At 47.8% G+C, this 19,820-nt stretch overlaps 2 protein-coding genes across 5 annotated transcripts; one reads left to right on the top strand and one right to left on the bottom strand.

Annotated features, from left to right (window-relative positions):
• Window positions 1-9,700: 9,700 nt before the first annotated feature.
• Mrps2 (mitochondrial ribosomal protein S2) lies at window positions 9,701-11,898 on the bottom strand. 2 transcript variants are annotated; one of them, XM_027423047.2, is made up of 4 exons: window positions 11,812-11,898; window positions 11,561-11,707; window positions 11,003-11,132; window positions 9,701-10,482 (listed from the first exon to the last, which is right to left on the bottom strand). In XM_027423047.2, the coding sequence occupies exons 1-4, from the start codon at window positions 11,852-11,854 to the stop codon at window positions 9,897-9,899; spliced, it is 906 nt and encodes a 301-aa protein (XP_027278848.1). In that variant the 5' UTR covers window positions 11,855-11,898; the 3' UTR covers window positions 9,701-9,896. The 2 variants fall into 2 exon arrangements, with proteins under 2 accessions (XP_027278848.1, XP_027278849.1); XM_027423048.2 differs by having other exon boundaries at window positions 11,591-11,707.
• CUNH9orf116 (chromosome unknown C9orf116 homolog) lies at window positions 11,589-19,221 on the top strand. 3 transcript variants are annotated; one of them, XM_027423050.2, is made up of 5 exons: window positions 11,589-11,724; window positions 13,087-13,182; window positions 13,309-13,605; window positions 14,389-14,467; window positions 18,769-19,221. In XM_027423050.2, the coding sequence occupies exons 3-5, from the start codon at window positions 13,463-13,465 to the stop codon at window positions 18,955-18,957; spliced, it is 411 nt and encodes a 136-aa protein (XP_027278851.1). In that variant the 5' UTR covers window positions 11,589-11,724; window positions 13,087-13,182; window positions 13,309-13,462; the 3' UTR covers window positions 18,958-19,221. The 3 variants fall into 3 exon arrangements, with proteins under 3 accessions (XP_027278851.1, XP_027278850.1, XP_027278852.1); XM_027423049.2 differs by lacking the exon at window positions 11,589-11,724 and adding an exon at window positions 11,811-12,106; XM_027423051.2 differs by lacking the exons at window positions 11,589-11,724; window positions 13,087-13,182 and adding an exon at window positions 11,811-12,106.
• Window positions 19,222-19,820: the final 599 nt, after the last annotated feature.

The raw sequence follows: 19,820 nt of genomic DNA, 5'->3' as shown, positions 1-19,820 counted from the left end.
CATAAAGAAACCAGGTACGGGAGAGTACAGGCCCGTTCAAGACCTTCGGGAGGTCAACCGGAGAACTGAGGACATCCATCCGACAGTGCCCAATCCTTATAACTTGCTGAGCATGTTGCCTCCGAGCCACATCTGGTACACGGTGCTAGATCTTAAGGATGCATTCTTTTGCCTCAGACTGAGTCCCCAGAGCCAGCCCATGTTCGCGTTTGAATGGAAGGACCCGGAGACTGGGTTTTCTGGCCAGCTCACTTGGACACGGCTCCCCCAGGGGTTCAAAAACTCACCAACTCTCTTCGATGAGGCCTTACACCAAGACCTAGCAGACTTCCGGATCCATAACCCTAACCTGATCCTGCTTCAATACGTAGATGACCTCCTCCTGGCAGTGGAATCCGCCACAGGTACCTCCAAGGTACCGGGGCTTTACTGCAAAAGCTGGGGGAACTGGGGTACAGAGCTTCAGCAAAGAAAGCCCAACTTTGCAGGGAACAGGTCGCCTACTTAGGATACCGGCTCCAGGGTGGCCAGAGATGGCTAACAGAAAGCCGTAAGCAAGATGTAGCCCTGATTCCACCACCCAAGAGCTCCCGGGAAGTTTGGGAATTCCTGGGCAGCGCAGGGTTCTGCCGTCTCTAGATCCCAGGTTTCGCGGAGCTGGCAGCCCCACTGTATCCTCTGACTAAGGCTAACACCCCTTTTTCATGGACAGAGGAGCATCAGAAGGCCTTTGATGGCATCAAAAAGGCCTTACTGTCTGCCCCTGCACTAAGCCTCCCCAACATAAACAAGCCTTTCACCCTTTATGTGGACGAAAAGGCTGGGATGGCAAAAGGGGTCTTAACACAACAGCTCGGACCCTGGAAGAGACCTGTAGCATACTTCTCTAAGAAATTGGACAATGTGGCCATGGGCTGGCCCCCCTGCCTCCGGATGGTGGCTGCTGTGGCGGTTCTGACCAAGGACGCGGACAGATTGACTCTGGGTCAGCAACTCACAGTGATAGCCCCACATGCGATTGAGGCAGTGGTCCGACAACCCCCTGATCGATGGCTTTCGAATGCACGAATGACACATTACCAGGCTCTGCTCCTCAACCCAGACAGACTGCGATTCGGGGCAGCAACATCCTTAAACCCGGCCACCCTCCTTCCGGATGCGGATGCCGAAACTGCTCTGCCCCATGACTGCCGCCTGATCCTGGCCGAGACCTGCGGAGCCCGGGAAGACCTGATGGATCAACCGCTACAAGGAGCCGAGCACACCTGGTTCACAGACGGGAGCAGTTTTCTGCAAGACGGTATACGAAAGGCAGGGGCGGCGGTGGTGGACGGGCAGACTACAATATGGGCCAGTGCCTTGCCGCCAGGAACCTCAGCCCAGAGAGCAGAGCTGATTGCCCTGACCCAAGCACTCAAAATGGCTGAAGGTCGTAGAGTCAAATCTATACAGACAGCCGCTATGCCTTCGCTACAGCCCATGTACATGGAGAAATTTATCGGAGACGGGGACTTTTAACTTCAGCAGGAAAGGACATTAAAAATAAGACTGAGATCCTAGAGCTCTTGCAGGCTCTTTCTCTGCCACGAAGATTGAGCATTATACACTGCCCCGGACACCAGAAGGGAAATGACCCAGTGGCTAGAGGGAACCGAATGGCCGATGAAGAGGCCAGAAAAGCAGCCTTGGGGCCACAAGTCCTCTCCCTAAAGACCTCTGATCCAACCCCATGCCAAGGATTCGAATACACGGACAGCGACTTAGAAACAGTTCAAAATCTGGGGGCCAACTATGATCAGGAGGCAAACGTCTGGAGCTACCAAGGAAAAATTCTGTTGCCACAGGGGGCCGCTAAGGAACTTTTGTCACAACTACATCGATGGACCCACCTCGGGCACAAAAAGCTAAAAGCCCTTCTACAACGAGAAGAACAAACCTACTATATCCACAACCCCAATGCTCTCATCCAACAGATCACCAGCACCTGTGCCCCTGTGCAAAGGTGAATACAGGACGGTTCAAGTTGCCTGAGGGAACCAGGGTAAGAGGAGAACGTCCAGGGACCAACTGCGAAGTTGATTTCACCGAAATCAGACCTGGTAGCTTTGGGAACAGGTACCTCCTGGTTTTTATAGACACCTTTTCAGGATGGACTGAGGCTTTTCCTCTAAGCATGAGACCGCCCAGGTGGTGGTCAAGAAGATTCTTGAAGAGATCTTCCCGAGGTTCGGACTGCCTAAGGTAATAGGGTCCGACAACGGACCTGCCTTTGTCTCCCAGGTAAGTCAGCTGGTGGCCAAAACATTGGGGATCAATTGGAAATTACATTGTGCATATCGCTCCCAAAGTTCAGGTCAGGTAGAACGGGCAAACCGAACAATTAAAGAGACTGCGGTCACCCCAATCACCAGGCAGATTCGAGAGCTTGTTGCAAACTGCATGAGGCTTTATTGTAATTTAACGAGCTAACCCCATGTTAGTTCGGGTCTTTCACCCACCCGCCATGGCGGATGGCTAGCAAAAGACAGCTGAACCCGCTGCGTACTGATCTTGTAGGGCAGCGTAAGGGGAGTGTCTAGGGGTACGCACAGGCTCACTATTGGTGTGCCTCCAGCCTTGGAGGGCTTGCCCTGTGTTGATTGGTCAACTGGTTGTTATGGCCCATAGGCCCTCCCAGGGTGGTTGCTATGCTTTGCGTCATTGCTGTGTGCTTGTACACCCAGAGTTGTAAAGCATAGGGCCACTAGCTAACTTCTGATTGGTTCCTTGTCACAAGGCAGGCATCTGACTTTCTAGTGTCCAGGACAAGGTCATACAAGCACGTGTTCGGCTGCTATGAAAGGGGAGCTGGTCCCTTCAAAAGTATTACATTACAGTTCTTCTCAGGCTCTGGTTCTGGCACAAGTTGTTACAGCTAGGCTCCACTCAGTCAAAAGGGTCACACCACACAACAAACCTCACTCAAGAGATTTATTGAGGAAAAAAAAAAATCCAGGAGGGTGGCTGCCTCTAGGATGAGAAGCAGCAGCAAACTGAACAGGGTACTGAGTTTATATAGGGTTTCTTGGGGGTGGGGAGGGTGGAACTTTTCCAGAGGGGCTTGGTATTGGTGGGGTTTTGTAGCCTAATTCTGGGGCAAGCTCAGGGATTGGTGGGATTTCATTTTCAGGGATCTCAGGGATTGGTGGGATTCTGTGCTCAGGGGTAGGTTGGATTTCAAGCCTTGGTCCTGGGGTCAAGTCAGGGTGAGGCTGTTCTTTCTTTAGCCCTGGCCTTGGGGGTCAAGTCAGGGGCAGGGTGTTCTTTCTTTGGCTCTTTTTAACCTTACATTAACAGTAAAAGGAGTTTTTAGTTGGTCTAGATAATAAAAGGCCAGAGTCAGATATAGAGGGAAATGCTGAGAGATCAGAGAGAAGGAGCAAGCCAAGCACCCCTTACCTCCTAAGCATCTCAGCAGAGAAGAGAGAGATTTCCTGTTTGTCCCTGCATATATCCTGTTACTGCTCAGCTACATCTCTTCCTGCCTGTCTGTACAGACCTCCAGACCTCTATGGTTAGCTAGTGGCAACTTCCATACTCTGACCCCCAGACAGGCTTTATTTGTGCAAGAAAGATAGCACCATAATTAATCACTGATATTCTCTTAATTGATGTTATATTACATAATAAAGAGATGGAAGAAAGAAAACACAAATATCTGGATAAGGACACTCTTAACAACAAAATACAACAAAAACACTCATATTAATTATATTCCCAGTTTCTGGTCACATGGACTTATCTAATATTTATAGCTACCTTCCTCTGCTACCCATTCTGTATTTCCTCCACCCTTGACAAGAACCTTAGTAGGTCTTGGCTGTTTTTATGGAGGGGTAACCTATACCTTCACTCCTGAGAGTGGTCTGTGCCATTTGCCATCCTGCCTGGATTAGGTTGTTGTAATTTTCTATGGACTTTAATCACAAACCATGGTAGCACCAAGAGATGCCCTAAAGGATCTCCTACATTCTAGACAATCCAATATCCCCATGGTAATCTGGATCAATCACACCTCCTAATACTGTTATGACTTTCTTAATCTATTGGCTTTAGTAGCTTATGGTGACATCTTGTTTATACTCTAACAAATAAAGCTTGCCCAAAGATCAAAGGGTGGAGCTGGCCACTAGCCAACCATAGAGGTCTGGAGATTTGTACAGACAGACAGGAAGTGAAATGGCTTGGCTGAGAGAGGAATATAGGTGGGATGAGACAGGAACTTGGTCTCTTTTCAGTCTGAGGATTTCATAGAGGTAAGAGCTGTAGTGGCTGGCTGCTCTGCTTCTCTGATCTTTCAGCTTTCACCCCCCAATATTTGACTCTGTGCTTTTATTATTAAGACCTATTAGAACTCATGTTATATCTGACAATGTCAGATCAAGACAACGTCAGGGCAAGCACATGTTCGGCTGTTATGGCTGCCGAAATGGGGAGCTGGTCCCTTCACACTACAGGACTTACCTGCCCTAGTCCAGCTCTGCCTTCATGCAGCTTCTGCCACAGTGCTTCTTCTGCACAATCCCGTGGGCATTTTTTCAAACAGCTGGCTCCCTCTCCCTCTCAACTTCCCAGCCAAAAGGAGACTGAGCTTCTGTCTCCTCTTGCCTTAATACTTCCTCTCTCTTCCCAGCAATCTCACTTCCTGTCTATCTCTTCAGACCTCCAGACCTCTATGATTAGCTAGTGGCTAGCTTCGCCCTCAGATCTTTAGATAAGCTTTATTTGTTAAAATATAAACAAGATATCACCACAGTAGCTCAAAGTGGCCATAGTGGAAATCTAGTAGAAACATTGTGTCTAGGGTAAACATTTAGAATGGAAGAGTTGTTTCTCACTGTATCTAGGGTAACAGTTCAATGTATTAGTGTTTGTTGAAGGTACCCAGACCTTGTAGAGAAGAGTTGCCAGAGTCCGGCCTGTATCAGTCCTATGCTGCAGGGGCCATCTATTCTGGACTGATGTCTTTGGGACTGTGATCGGAACCAGCCGAACAGCCCCGGTTCCGATCCTGAGTGAGGAAGTGTGGATGAGGGAAAGCCTAGCTATCTGATGACATTAAGGATGAGACAGACATCTAGTTACCTCAGGAGGGCTCTCAGTCAATACTGGAGATCATGGTTTATTCCAGCATCATCTTAAATAGCTTTCTAAAAGCAGGGGTACTGGCAGAAGACATCTATTATCATGTATAGAGCTGATATCAAATATTTCCTTTAATCCTAGAGACACTCCATAATGGCATGTCTCAACAGCCTTCAGGCAAGATGTCTCACTAGCCCTCAGGGTGGGCAAAGGCTTGCCCAGGGCCTAGGTCTTTTGTTACACAAACTAGTAGCCATTCTCCACCGAGGCCAGACACCCAGAGGTAATCAGCAGGCATCTGAAAGATAATAGGAGTTCTGAACTCCTAGAATTCTTGGCTGGGTCAAGCATATTTCTGAGAAATAACATTTGGGCTCCAACAAACTGATTGTTTTCTATGATTTTGAGTTGTTTTTCTGATGGAGTTTTCCATCTATTACATGACTCTGCTCACAAGACTATCCAGCACACTTGGAGGTCTTGAATTATTGGGTACTTCAGACAGTACCCAATAAGGACTAAAGGTTGCAGGGTGATGCTTTCCTTTTGAGAATGTATAGAAGAGATTAAAGGGATTTTGGTTTGAGAAACTTGTGCTCCAAACACAGCCTTTGTGTAAATCAATAAATATGCTTCTGAAAGGAGGGTTGTGGTTCAGTTCATAGGAGCTGTTTCTCCCTGCTTCCAGAGAGCCTCAATTTCCATTCTGGGGTGACTCCTTTGAATGACTCATGCAACACAGAACATCTGACGGGGCAGTCTGAGTTTCTAGTTCAATGAAGTGTTTGTAGTGTCTCCTGGCAGGAGCACCACACTCTCTGGAAGTAAAATTTGTTTTTGTTTGTTTGTTTGTTTTTGTTTGTTGTTTTTTTTGGGGGGGGGGTTCGAGACAAGGTTTCTCTGTGTAGCTTTGGAGCCTGTCCATTATGCTGGCCTGCCCGTTACCTGGCAGAATCCTGTCCCAGGGTTCCATGGGAACTAAGTCTGTACGCAGGTGCAAAGGACCCCTTTAAAAGACAGACCCCTGCCCATTTATGTTCTCTTCTCTTCTCTTCTCTTCTCTTCTCTTCTCTTCTCTTCTCTTCTCTTCTCTTCTCCTCTCCTCTCTTCCTCTCTCCTCCCCTCCCCTCCTCTTTTCTCCCCTCCCCTCCCCTCCTCTCCTCTCTTCTCTTCTCTCTACTCCTCTCTCTGCTTCCACCTACTCGAACTCTCTCAATGGCGACCAGCCATGGTGGTCAGCCATTAATCCTGTTTCTCTTCTTTTTTAGTCTCTCCACTCTGCTGGGCCTTTAATAAACTGGTTAATATGTCTCATCTTCTTCCTCCTTTTCTTTTATTTCTAATTTAAACAAAAATCTAACAGGAGGCCAGTAAGAATAGTCAGGGCTATACAAAGAAACCCTGTCTTAAAAAACAAAACAGGGGGACAGGGGAGGAGGGGAGGGAGAGGGACCTGGGATTGACATATAAAATAATTTTCTTTATAATAAAAAAAGAAAAAACCTAACAAATAAAACAAAAACAACAAAAATTCCTTTTAACTAAGTTAAGACACAGGGCTGGAGAGTTAATTACCTCCTTGAGGTCAAACTGTAAAGGTTCACTGCTGGCCTTGCTAACTGAAAGCAAACTGCTTCTGGTGGTCCTTATGATCAGGTATTGAGAAAATGGAATTTTTCTGGGTCAATAGCTGTATACTATGCACCAGGAGATGCATTCATCTGCTCAAGTAAAAATACCACATCTGTTACTGAAATTAGCAACTGAAATTAGTTATTGGATTGAGTTTTCAATAGTTAACTGTCATTCTTCATGGCCCCATCTGTCCTCTCCATAGAGTTAAAGGAAGATGTGGGGGGAACCACTACCCCTGCAGTCCTTAATGGTGGCACTAATTTCTGCAGTTCCTCTAGGGATGTGATACTGTTTTTGCTTCACTATTTTCCTTGGCAAAGGCAACCCTAAGGGCTTCCATTTCCAACCATAACAGCCCTCACTCTACAGATCAGAGAACTAATGTGAGAATTCTACCAACGTCTAAGTATATCTATCCCAGTTATACATTCTGGGACTGGGGCAATTAACTACAGGGTGAGCTTAGGGATCCATTGGGCCTATGAGTGGGAGTTCAGTCCAAACTCCACTACTCACCTGACCTTCATAAGCTCCTACTTTAACTGGAGGGCCAGTGTTTCTTGGGATCTCCTGGAATCAGAGTCAGTTCAGAACCAGTATCCAATAAACCCTGGAAGGTCTGACTGTTTCCTCCCCGCCAGTGTAGTTAATCTTACTAAAGGCTGCAGTACCCTCTGGGGAAGCAATGGGGGAAAGGCTAACAGTAAAACATTTAGATAATTTATCAAGGTCCTTCCTCCAGAGAGCCTGGCCATCCCTTCATTGTGGTTCTCCAAACTGGTTCAAATCTGGAAATTGGTTCATGGGCCAAGAATCCCTTTAGCTATGATGCAAAGTAGCCTTTCTTTCATTTGAGAATATTTCCAATTATGCAGATCAAACAAAAATTCATGCTTGGAAGAACCAATATTGATTAGCTAGTACCAGAGATTAATACCAATCATGCCACCATAAAACCCATTATGGTCAGATAATGTTTTGTCTGTTTTGCTCATTACCATAACTACCCTCACCTGGTCTTTGGTGATTAGGAGCTGCCACCTGGCTCATGCTACTTCCGGGCCCAATTAAACCCACTGAGTTCTTTTCTTTTTGGTTTTTCGAGACACGGTTTCTCAGTACCTATGGAACCAGTTCTGGAACTCGCTCTGTAGACCAGGCTGGCCTGGAACTCAGAGGTCTGCCTGCCTCACCGCTGGGATTAAAGGCCTGGCTGTTTTCTTTCTTTCTTTCTTTCTTTCTTTCTTTCTTTCTTTCTTTCTTTCTTTCTTTCTTTCTTTTCCTTTCTTTCTTTCAAGACAGGGTTTCTGTGTTGCCTTGGCTGTCCTGGAACTTACTCTGTAGAACAGGCTGGAGGGTGGCCTTGAACTCAGAGATCTGCCTGCCTCTGCCTCCCAAGCACTGGGATTAAAAGCAGGCCACCTGGCAAAACCATTGCATTTAATTAATCCAAATGAGCAGCAGTGTCTCCAACCCTCAGGTCTGGCACAAGGAAAAGGGATAGTAAGGTTCTTCACATGTTCTGGTGTCCCTCGCCATTTTGAGTTACAATGTTAGTGAAGGGCATGTCTTCTGGGCCCTCTCATTGTGGAGGATTACATTTCACACAGCATACACACTTCTACCACTGCAATTTCCCTAAAAGTCCCTTTGCCAACGCTAAACCAAGGGATATCCTGCATCTCCAGCTGCTTTTCAGTAAGCTGTTGGGGTCATGGCCTGTAGGGAAACAAACCCTGAAAGAAGGAAAACTCAAGTTAAGCCTGACTAAGTTGGTGCTGGCTCAAAGTTCCAGAGTCTGACACCAGGCAGTTTATTTTAAGCATATTTAAACACAGCACAATTTTGGAACAAGGCTTCCTGGTGTAATATAATCCCTGATGCACAAGGAGGCATAATTACACTGAAACTCAGCTCAAAGTACTTGTGACCATGAATATGGTTTCTATAGCTTAAGGGCCAAGGATCTTGAGTGGTCTCTGACCCAGACAGCATAGGGATCTGAAGGCTATAAAATATCAGACATCTCACCTAAGGATGGGTTTTATTGACTGATAAACAAAGCTAACTGGGCAGAGTTGGCACATGCCTTTAATTCCACGAGGCAGGCGGATCTTCATGAGTTTGAGGCCAGCTGGTCTACACAGAAGAAACAGTCTTGAAAAAACAAACAAACCAAAACAAACAAAAAGCTAAAAATAAAGGTTTAGGGAGGGAGAGTGAGATAAACATTCTGGGGGTTTGTGTCTGGTCTGGCTCTACAGATAGCAAAGGTCATCAGGTCATAACACTATCCACTCCTGGCCGCCTTCGAGAAAAACAGGTATTTATTTCTTCCTTTAGAGACAACTGTGTGTAGCATTTCTGGTTTCCCAGTGGTCTGTGGACACAAGGACCTTTGTGCTCCCAACAGTAGGTTGTTTTTTCGAATGCTTTAGCCAATCTTTCAAGCAAACTTTTGGCACCTTTTAAAATTGCAAATTTCCATATTAAATCTAGACCTCCACTCGAGGGCCCATATCAATAAACTCAGCCTGATTCAGTTTTCTTTTCCTTCTACTATTATATCACACCCTTAAAATCCATTCTGACACATTCCCCAGACTGCTTGAATGAATGAACAAACTCATTAAGCTCTTTAGTAGTATAGTGCACCTCCTTAGAACTATACTTCCTACCCCTCTTAGGTGCCTGCTTAGTCTTTAAGTCTGGTTTTAGGTGTAGAGGCAACTATTGCCCCCCCCCCCCCCGAGGGACATCAATATTACCTTGTTTAGAATTTCCTTCAGAGAATGAAGTGTTAATTTTAATTGAACAGAGACCAAATGGAACCCTCCTGATGTAGACCTACTTCTAAAGTGGAAGCAAGGGCTTGACAAAAAGAGAAACAGAGCCTTCCAATTGGCTAGCTATGTCTTAATGGAGCCAGAGGACACACAGCTATGTACTTGAGTTTGTTCCCCAAAACGAGGCAGACAAGGTTTAATTCAGGATGATCAGACTCTGGGGTGGCCAGATCTTGGGAACTATAGGTCTCTGATGCTGAGGATGGGGAACAGGGATATATAGGCCAAGGCTGGACAAGGAGCCTCCTGCTCAGAGCAGGCTTGGCTCTAGTGTGGGAGCAGGGGCTCCTGTCATGGGGACTGGCTTTTATCAGGTGCAGAAGATGTCCCACTGCCCTCAGATCCCTGGGAACTCTGCAACCGATGCAGTGCCTCCATCTGCCTCCTCTTCTCCTTGGCCCGGGTGATGGCTGTCCGGAAGAGCTTGCAGAAGAGATGGATAGCTTGGGGTGAGTCATCGTTGCCAGGGATAGGGTAAGTGATGAGGCATGGGTTGCAGTTGGTGTCCACAATGCCCACTGTGGGGATGTTCATCTTGGCAGCATCCCTCACAGCCACATGGGGTTCAAAGACATTGTTGAGTGTGTGCATGAAGATGATGAGGTCTGGCAGGCGGACCGTGGGCCCAAAGAGGAGTTGTGCATTAGTCAGTAAACCACCCTTGAAGTAGCGGGTGTGAGCATACTCTCCGCAGTCCCGGGCTGTATTCTCAATCAAGTGACAGAACTGTCGGTTCCTGCTCACAAACAGGATGATGCCCTTGCGGTAGGCCACATGAGCCGTGAAGTTCAAGGCCAACTGTAGATTCAAGGCTGTCTGCTCCAGGTCGATGATATCTTGGCCCAGGCGGTTACCAAAGATGTATGGCTCCATAAACCTGCCAAAAAAAAAAAAACCAAGTAAAATGGAACAGTGTTCACAGAGCTACCCTTCCCTTTCCACAGACCCCTACCAGCAATTCGAATGAGGGCACTGCAGACTTCGAGGCACTTTTACTTCACCTGTTTCCCTCTACATCTTGTCTAGTGAATGGCAGGATGGGGGACACAGTGTTGTGGAGTTGAGCAGCTAGCACCAGGTGTGTGTCCCAACCTGTCCTTTCCCCCATGGAGATTTGAAGGCCAACTGCACATTAAACACGAACGCAGGCAAGGTACTCTTGTCTAGTATTGCTCTCAATGGCCTCTGGCCTCTTCAGTTCTATATAGCAGGACCTCTTTACTCGGGTGGCCAAAATTCAGGGGTCCCCAGCATGTAATGACCCTCAGTTTTCACTACGTTTATGAACAGCATCAGTACTAGCACTGCACTTGATGGTACTGTTAATGCTCCAATCAGCGCCACTTCCAACCTTGACCTGATCCCACCACTCTGCCCACACTGCCTGTGCCAGTTACCTATGTCGACAACCGGCTTTATGGCCCAGGTGTACTCGGGCCTCGAAGAGGCTCTTTACAGAAAACAGTTCCTTGACATTGAAGAAGTCCGAATGCTGCAGTGGCACATCTAGAATCCTGCTCTGGAGATCTGAAAAGGGAAGAAGAGAAGACACCGTGGCACACCACCACCAACCAAAGGCTCACGAGTCTCCTGGGAGTGGGGACCTCAAGGCTGAGGAGGAGAAATGCTGGGAAAGATCTGGAAGACAAGGGGCTATATGGTGCTGAAGGGCTAGAGCCAAAGTCTGAGGTGGACTCTCTGTGGGGAAAGCCTGTCACTTCTCTCCTCTTAGTCTCCATGGAGAAAGAGACCGGGGCCTCCTCAACTTCTGGCGCCTCAAATGGCCCGCAAGGAGACCGGCAAGGTGGATAGATTCCAAACTGGTCTTCACTGGTCTCGGGAGCTACTGGGACACGGTGGAGGGAGGGGGCATTCTCCCTCCCACCCCACTTAATGCGATTAGCACAGGGTTCATTCGGGGATCCCGCAATGACAACCCCTCCACGATTCTGCACCTCGGTCCTGCCCCAGCCGCTGGTCTTTACCGTCGCCATCCTGAGGCTCGCTGACCATGGGGACTTGGGCTCCCGTCACCATCCTACCATTCAGCCCCGCTGGGCCCGGGGTCGCCTTCTGCAGGAAACCTGGCCAGCGCCACACACCTGCGGGGAGAGAGCCGGTGAGGCCGCGCCCTGTCCACGTCCCTGCCCTCTTCTCTCGGATCCCAGGGTCCCTCCCGTCTCGGGGCGGGGGGTTCCAAGCTCACCTGCACACCGCAGCCGGGTGAGGACAGCCGGAGCGGGAGCCATGGCTGGCGCGTGGAAGGAGATGCCGCAGAGACGCTTCCTGCCGAGCAGAGCGCCTCCTCCGCCGAGTGCGTGAGGCCGCAGCGCCGCCTGCAGGTCCGGAGGACCGCTGCCGGCTCCCGCTGCGAGCGACCCTGTAGGAGGGATTCCGCCCGAGAGAATCTCTCTGCTGAGGCTGGCGATCAGTGCAGGGCTGGAAGGTGGGAGGGACTGAACCAGGACGAGAGGGTTCTCATCTACTGCTCGTTCCTCCCGGTAAAATTACAGCGTCCTCTCAGAACCGGTTAGAAGGAGGCGACCCTCTGGTTTAAAATGGCTTTTGTTTGTTTTTCTGAGACAGGGTTTCTCTGTGAAGCCTTGGCTATCCTGGAGCTCTCTGTAGACCAGGCTAGACCAGGCTGGGCTGGAATGGCTGGCCTTGAATGGCTGGTCCACCTCCCTCTGGCTCCCGAGTGCTTGCACCACCACGGCCTGTCTTATTGTTTGCTTTTTAATTGCTTTTTTTAAATTTGAAATTTGTTTTAGATGTATATATTTTGTGGATGAATATTTTGCCTACATGTGCACCCTATGAGTGCCCGGTGCCCGTGGAGATTGTAAGAAAGAGTTAAGGATGTTTGTGAGTCACCTTGTAGGTGCTGGGAGTTGAACCTAGGTTCCCAGTAAGAGCAATAAATGCCCGTAACCACTGAGCCATCTCACCAGCCCCCAAATTACTTTAAAGAATGAAGACAACACTAACCTAAGTTTTCCTGACTGGCCTGGCACTCACAGAGATCTGCCTGTCTCTGTCTCCAAGTGCTGGAATTATTGGTGTGCACCACCACACTATCCCCCGTGTGACTTTTATTGTTTGTTTTAAATTATTTATTATTTATTATTATTATTATTATTTATTATTATTGAGACAGGGTCTCATTATGTACCCTTGGCTGACCTAGAACTCTGTGTAGATCAGTCTGGCCTCTAACTCAAGATTTGCTTTCTGGCATTGCACTAGCAATGAACATGCACTGTTCACAAGATAATTTTTTTATATTTCAATAGTATTCGGCCTGGGAAGATTTCCTAAATTTAGCAACATCTCGGATCTAAACTTAGGCTGAATTGTGGGGAGCGAGGGGTAACAGAGGCTAAGGAGAAGTCCTGGCAAGAATAGTAAACTGCAGACCAGTGCGTGCTTGCTCAGGTAGAGATTGGAAGCATCTAATAATTCCTGTATGTTTTTTGTTAAGTCCCAGGTCCTAAGGTTTCATTTGCCCAGGATATTATCCCTACTGCCTTTTGGGATGATACCAGGATGTTCCCAACAGTTCCAGAAAAAGGCCAGCGTAAGTCCCAGAAAAAGGCCAGCGTAACTCCCAGAGGGGCTGCTGTCAGAAAGCTTGGGATTCCTTAGCGCGACAGTCCTAGCTTAGAATTCCTCACTGTTCCCTTTGTTATTCGCCCTCTGAAAGATTCTAGACTTGCCTATAGCTCCAGTGGCAAGCAACCTACAAAGGACCGCCCCTCCTTCCGGCCAGGCGACATAGTTGCCTAGTAACAAGACGCCCTGATGCGGCAGCCGCAGCTTTGACTACTAGTCTGAGGCTACTTTCCTGTGGAGGTCAAATGTCGGAAGAAAACCCCCAAGAGTGCACGGAGCTGGTGGAGCCCAAGGCTAAGCCTGCCCCAGAGAAGACGAGCGATTACTACTCCGTGAGCGAGCAGCTCCCAGTCAGGTTCAACAACCCGGGGTGGTTTCGTGGCTACAGGTGAGGAAAACTGAGGTTACCTCTTCCAGGAGGTGCCCTCGGTGGCCCTAGCTTGTGTGTGAAAACTCCAAATTGCCTGGCTGCTGAGGTTAAAAGAAGCCAGAGGCGGACCCTGTACCTTGTGTCATCATTACTACCAGGGTCTTGGACCTGCTGTCTGAGTAACCGTGAAAGTGAGTGCGTGTGCTCGTGAGCTTGTGTGTGTGTGTGTGTGTGTGTGTGTGTGTGTTCGCTTTTGAGGCTTCCCTTGTAAATGATGGAAGCCTTCTTGGCTTCTGTGAGCCATGTGCAGGCACACTCCCAACCCCTCCCCACAAGTAAGTGGACAGCTTGCTGAGGCCTCTGAGTGAGAAGCAGAGCGGTGTCCCACAAGTAGCCTCTGTATCACAGACCACAGCTTCACAAACCAGATTTCCTTCCTCTGATCCAACTACAGAAGCTCTGTCAGGTCTGGGGCTCAGAACTGGAGAGACAGCTGGGTGACAGGGTAGGAGCTGAGATGCTGTTCCCCAATCTGTGCCAAGGTTCCACCAAGGCCCCTCCCTCCAGCATTTGCTGGCTGGGTGCTCTGTAGGGGTTTATCTTGGAAGGATCACCCGCAAAGGCCAGCAGAGGAAGCCAGGGAGGTAGGCCTGCTGGGAAAGAGTGGCCACAGTGGGAGCCCTGTTGGCATGGTATTGCCATCTGGGGACATCACCAAAAAGCTGCATCAATCACATTCTTCCAGAGTATGACTGGCTGGCTTAGACTGACTGGGAAACAGAGTGTATCTTTCTTCTACAGGACCAACGAGCCTGTCTCCATATACAGGACCAGTAACCAAACCTATGGGAGCAGAGCACCTACGGTGCATGAGATGCCGGTAGGTGCATGCCAGACATGTCAGGATGAGGAGCCATCTAGAAGAACAGAGTTGTGAGGAGTCAGGGGTTGGGACCCCATTATAAATGTGAGGCACCTCAAATCATGTTAGAATGGGGTGGGGCAGAGAGATGATGGAATACATTTAGAAGCAAAATACACTGTAGAAAGAGAAGTCCAGCCGGGCGTTGGTGACGCACGCCTTTAATCCCAGCACTCAAGAGGCAGAGGCAGGCGGATCTCTGTGAGTTTGAGACCAGCCTGGTCTACAAGACCTAGTTCCAGGACAGCCTCCAAAGCCACAGAGAAACCCTGTCTGGAAAAACAAAACAAAACAAAACAAAACAACAAAAGAGAAGTCCAAGTAAACTTGGTTTTGCATTGTCCTTCTGCTCACTCATACCCTCAGATGGGTGTGCACTTCTTCTTCACATGGGCACACACCTTTATATGGGTACCCAGAGTCAAATCAATGAAGCCAAGTGTTCCTTGGAATTTGTTTCCAGCAATGAGATGTGCTTTGTGCATGGGGGTTCAGCAGTGGTCAGAGCTAAGTTTGCAAGATGATGCCATTGTGACTGAAGTCACTCAGATCCAGGGAAAGCACTAAAGGAGTCAGTGAGCATGTGCAGATCACAGGGCTCCCTCTTTGGAAGTAGGATGTTGGGGGTTATTTTCTTAAACAGTGGCCGTTTTTGAAGACCTGGTAGTTGATTGTTTAATTGTGTCATAGTTCTGAGAGACAGAACTCCTGTGAAGAGACTATTTGAAAAGATTTCCTGGATTCAGTGTTCCAAAATCAGAGAAAATGTGTTCCTGTGGGAAGCAGGTACATGGGGACCGGTGCTTCTGTACTCTGTTTTGCTTGTTTGCTTTGCTTTTTTTGAGACAGGGTTTCTCTATGAAGCCTTGGCTATCCTGGAATTGCTTTGTAGACCAGGCTTGTCTCAAACTCACAGAGATTCACTTGCCTCTGTCTCCCAAGTGCTGGGATTGAAGGTGTGCGACGCCTGGCTGCTTCTGTAGTCTTAAATTGCATTCTACTTGTCTTTTGCCAGGGCCCGGCTTGTATCAGTCACAAGCTACACAGGCTATCTATTCCAGACTGATGTCTCTGGGGCTGAAATCAGAGCCAGCCAAATGGCCCCCAGTCCATCCCTGAGTTGGGGGTGGGTGGTGGTGGGTGGTGGAGCTGGACTGGGAAACTCCTAGCTTCCCAACAGTGATAAAGACTAGACACGGGCATCTTGTCATTTCAGGAGGGCTCTCAGTCCATGCTGGAAAACTGGAGTCCCTGGTTTATTCAAGCATCCTCTTAAATAGCTTTCCAACAGTGAGGGTGACCGCAGATGGCATCTACTATTATGTATAAAGCTGATATCAAGTAATTCTTTTAATTCAAGAGGCACCTAAACAGTCCCTAGGCACATGAGGCTCTTAGCTCAGGTGTGGGCACACCCAGGGCCTAGGAGACATTCTCCACTGAGACCAGCATCTGAAAGACAATAGGAGATCAGGCTCCTGGAAAACAGAGTGGAGTTTTGGACCCCAATACTTTATAATCAGTACTTTCTGGGTCCCAACAGCCTTTGCATCTGTGGGTGCACCACGGCACATGTATGTAGGATAGAGGACAACTTGTAAGAGTTGGTTCTTCTTTCACCGTGTGAGTCCTGGGGATCCAATTCACGTCATCAAGGCAGGCAATACTTTATCTTTGAGAAAGGGTCTCAAGTTAGCCCCAGTCAGTTTTGAATTCACCATATAGCCAAAGATGGCTTTGAACTCCTGAACTTAGTGCCTCTGTCTCCCAAGTGCTGGCTAAAGAGCATCTACCATACCCTGTTTTGTGGACGGTTGGGGCTTTGCTAATGTAGACATAGTGTTCTACCAGCTGAGCCCCAGCCCCAGTTTCTGCTTCTGCCTTTATAAAAGGCCACTGAGAAAATGCTGCTCTGGTCAACAGTGGCATTTTACATTCAGGTTAGCAGGCCATGGGCCACAAGCCGAGGCTATCAGGCAGGTTAGGAGATGGCTAGTCCCTGCTTTTTACAGTTGTGTTCTCAGATTGGCTGTTCAGCTTCCTGCCTGACTACATTGCACTCTGTGAGCAGCTCTTAATAGTATTCTCATGATACTGCAGTGGTGGATATGTGTTATCATACACTTGTCAAAAGGTACTGAATGTGGAGGGCCAAGAGGGGGCCCCTGAGTGCATGGTGCTGTTGGTGAACAGCCAAGTAGCAGTATCGACTCAGATGCAGGTGCCCTTGCAATGCACTGGTAACTATGGGGGAGCCGTGTGCATTGCAATGGGATCTGGATACTATTTTATGTTCAGTTTTCCTAGAAATATCAAACTTGCCTTTTGAAAAGTGCTCTGAGCCAGGCAGTGGTGGCACACGGCGGTCAGCCATTAACCCTGTTCCTCTTCTTTCTTAGTCTCCTTACTTTGCCGGGCCTATAATAAATTGGTTAACATGTCTAATAGTCTCATCTTGCACCCCTCTTCTTTTATTTCTAATTTAAGCAAAAGAATATCAGGCAGGGGGCTGGAGAGATGGCTCAGAGGTTAAAAGCACTGGCTGATCTTCTAGAGGTCATGAGTTCAATTCCCAGTAACCACATTGTGTCTCACAACCATCTGTAATGAGATCTGGCTGGTGCCCTCTTCTGGTGTGCAGGCATACATGGAGGCAGAATGTTGTATACATAATAAATAAATAAAATATTTTTAAAAAAGAATAACAGCCAGGGCTACATAAAGAAATACTGTCTCAGTAAATAAAGGAAGAAAGGAAGGGAGGAATGGAGGAAGGAAAGAAAGAAAGAGAAAGAATGAAAGGAAAAATGCTCTGAAATCATTACTCTTTATGTGGTAGAGGTTAGTTTGCACATGTCAGACATCTCCCTATCATGTAATGAGTCTGTCTAGCTAGGCTGATTCTCACCACAGTTCCTGTGCGAGGCCTCGGGCCTCCACAGGGCAGCCCCCTCCCACACACTGGGCCTGTGGTGCATTCTCTGGAGTCTTTAAAGCACTTGCCAGAGGATTTTGGCTGACAGCCAGGACAGACACCATTGCTATGCCTTGGAGGGGTGACCCCAAAGGTCTGTGTGTTAAAGGCAGGGTTACTGGTGTGTGTTCCTGTGATGTGGGACTATATGGGAGTTTTCAGGGCTTTGGTGCTATGCCCTTGAGAGGGATCCTGGCATCCAGCCAGTCCTCTCTTCGCTCTTCCTCATGGCTCCAAACTCAAGTTTGCTTTGATCACTGTCACCCAGCACCCCAGCTGAGGGCCAAAGCATGGGAGTGGAACTCTAGGAGTGAGGCCCAGATATTATTATATTCTCTCTCTCTCTCTCTCTCTCTCTCTCTCTCTCTCTCTCTCTCTCTCCCTCCCTCCCTCCCTCCATTACTCCCTCCTTTCCTCCCTCCCTCTCCCCCCCATTGAAGGTGGGGTTTAAATGAGTCCAAATGAACCAAGATAAATGATAAACAAGTATTTATTAGGGAAGCACTTACACAAATAATAGTAAATAACCGCCATGGTCTCCCTGCCCCTGAAGACGCAGTCTCTGCCCTTCTGATGCTCTCACCACAACCCAAGAGAGAGTGAGCCAGCCCCTCCTCTTCCTTATAAGGGGTCACATCTGCAGCTGAAGATGCGGCCACCACCTCAAGTTCATTGGCAAAGCAAGATGCCACTACATCTCTCCTCTCATTTAGAATTATGAAATCACGACTGTCCTGAAACTTTCTATATAGACCAGGCTGGCCTCAAACCCACAGAGATCTGCCTCAAATGCTGAGATTAAAGGTCTGGCCCACTATGCCCTTTAACTTTTTCTCTTCCTAAGTTAATTTTAAGTATTTGTTAGAGTGTTGCATGGTGACTACACTCACAGAGGAAAAAACTGAAGATTTCAGAGGTCTAGGGACTTGCCCAGTGTAGCATGGTTGGCAGGAATAGACCTGTGTGTGGGGGTGGGGGGGTGGGGGGGGCGTGTTGCTCTGGCCTGACCCCAGATTAATGCTTGTTTGTCACACCTGGGAGTGGAGGTGCTGCACACAGGAGAGCCTGTAACTTCCCTTGCTGTCCATGCAGTGTGGAAACTGGGCAATGTTAATTATATTAGACATATTAAGTACAAATTGGGACAGTTGGGGCACTCTGGTTTCTGTGCTTCCTAGCAACAGAGGTTGTATTTTCTCACAAATTCTTACTCTTCTAAAATAACAGTTTGGCTGCTTGAGTATCGTCACACACCATTAATCTTCTTGTTTCTTTTCACTTCCAGAAAGAATTTTATCCAACTTCAAATAAGTTCTCCAGACAACTTGCAGTTTGTGGAATGTTCCGGAGTAATACTTTTAATGTTGGCTTGGAGAAGAGCGTAGTGACAGGACCTGACAATTACGTCACCCACTGTGACCCCCTTGACTTTCACCCCAGTTACAATGTTAACAGGCCATCCATCTGTGATTAAGGGAGCTGGATGCCTGCCCTGCCCCAGGGTGTGTGTGTGGGGGTGTCTCCTGACTCGGTGCTACTGTAGGGAGCATTCTGCCCCTGCCCCTTGACAAGTGCCGAGTTCTAAAGGCACAGATTTCACTGCCTTCTCAGAAAACACTTTTACTTCCAGGAGGAGAGAAATATGCAAATAGAGCCATTATGTCTTTCGTTTTGTATTTTACAAAGGAAAGATGATGATGGTTGGGTTTTCTATTAAAAAAAGTTGCCACAGCCTCAATTTCTGACTTGTCTCAGATTTGTCCTGGAGCAGCAGGGAACTGAACATCTTAGAACCCAAATCTTAATCTGAAATTCAGGGTGTGCCAGGGAGTGCCACAAAATGTCTTTGAGAGCTGTTGCCATGTGTGTGACCATACTAGGCACAGGCCCTAGAACGTTCCCAGAGAGTGTGGGGTGCTCCAACTGGTAGTGCACAGTGAGGGTCAGGGGAGGGACATATGCCATGCACCAAGGTTGACAATGACAGTCATTGTTGATAACTGTGGAAATTGGAGGTTTCCCATCCAAGTACCATTCAGGTCTGACCTCACTTAGCTTCCAAGATTGGAAATACTCAGGTTTACACAAAGGCTCTCTCTGATCATTTTATTTTATTTTTAAAAAGATTTTAGTTTTAAATTGTGTGTGTGTGCCTGGGAGTCTAGAAGAGGATGTCAGATTTCCTGGAGTTACATGAGATGTGAACTGTGTCTCATGTCGGTACTGGGACCTGAACTTGGGTCATTTATAAGAGTAGTATGAGCTCTTAGCCACTAAGCCATCTCTCCAGTTCTCATTTTAGTTTCTTTTTGTTCTTTTTTTTCATTATTTATTTAT

Source organism: Cricetulus griseus, chromosome 6 (genome assembly GCF_003668045.3).
Source record: "Cricetulus griseus strain 17A/GY chromosome 6, alternate assembly CriGri-PICRH-1.0, whole genome shotgun sequence".
NCBI classification, from domain to species: domain Eukaryota; kingdom Metazoa; phylum Chordata; class Mammalia; order Rodentia; family Cricetidae; genus Cricetulus; species Cricetulus griseus.
The sequence above is the reverse complement of the archived record's forward strand: the minus strand, read 5'-3'. Positions and strand labels throughout refer to the sequence as shown.

Bases quoted from the DNA above. Each gene is read 5' to 3' on its own strand.
- CUNH9orf116 (XM_027423050.2), top strand. From the start codon at position 13,463: ATGTCGGAAGAAAACCCCCAAGAGTGCACGGAGCTGGTGGAGCCCAAG. The intron at 13,606-14,388 runs GTGAGGAAAACT...TTTCTTCTACAG, and splicing joins GGGTGGTTTCGTGGCTACAG to GACCAACGAGCCTGTCTCCA. The intron at 14,468-18,768 runs GTAGGTGCATGC...TTTCACTTCCAG, and splicing joins CTACGGTGCATGAGATGCCG to AAAGAATTTTATCCAACTTC.
- Mrps2 (XM_027423047.2), bottom strand. From the start codon at position 11,854: ATGGCTCCCGCTCCGGCTGTCCTCACCCGGCTGCGGTGTGCAG. The intron at 11,133-11,560 runs GTGCAGAATCGT...TTCCCTTTTCAG, and splicing joins GCGGCTGGGGCAGGACCGAG to ATCTCCAGAGCAGGATTCTA. The intron at 10,483-11,002 runs GTAACTGGCACA...TTTTTTTGGCAG, and splicing joins AAAGCCGGTTGTCGACATAG to GTTTATGGAGCCATACATCT.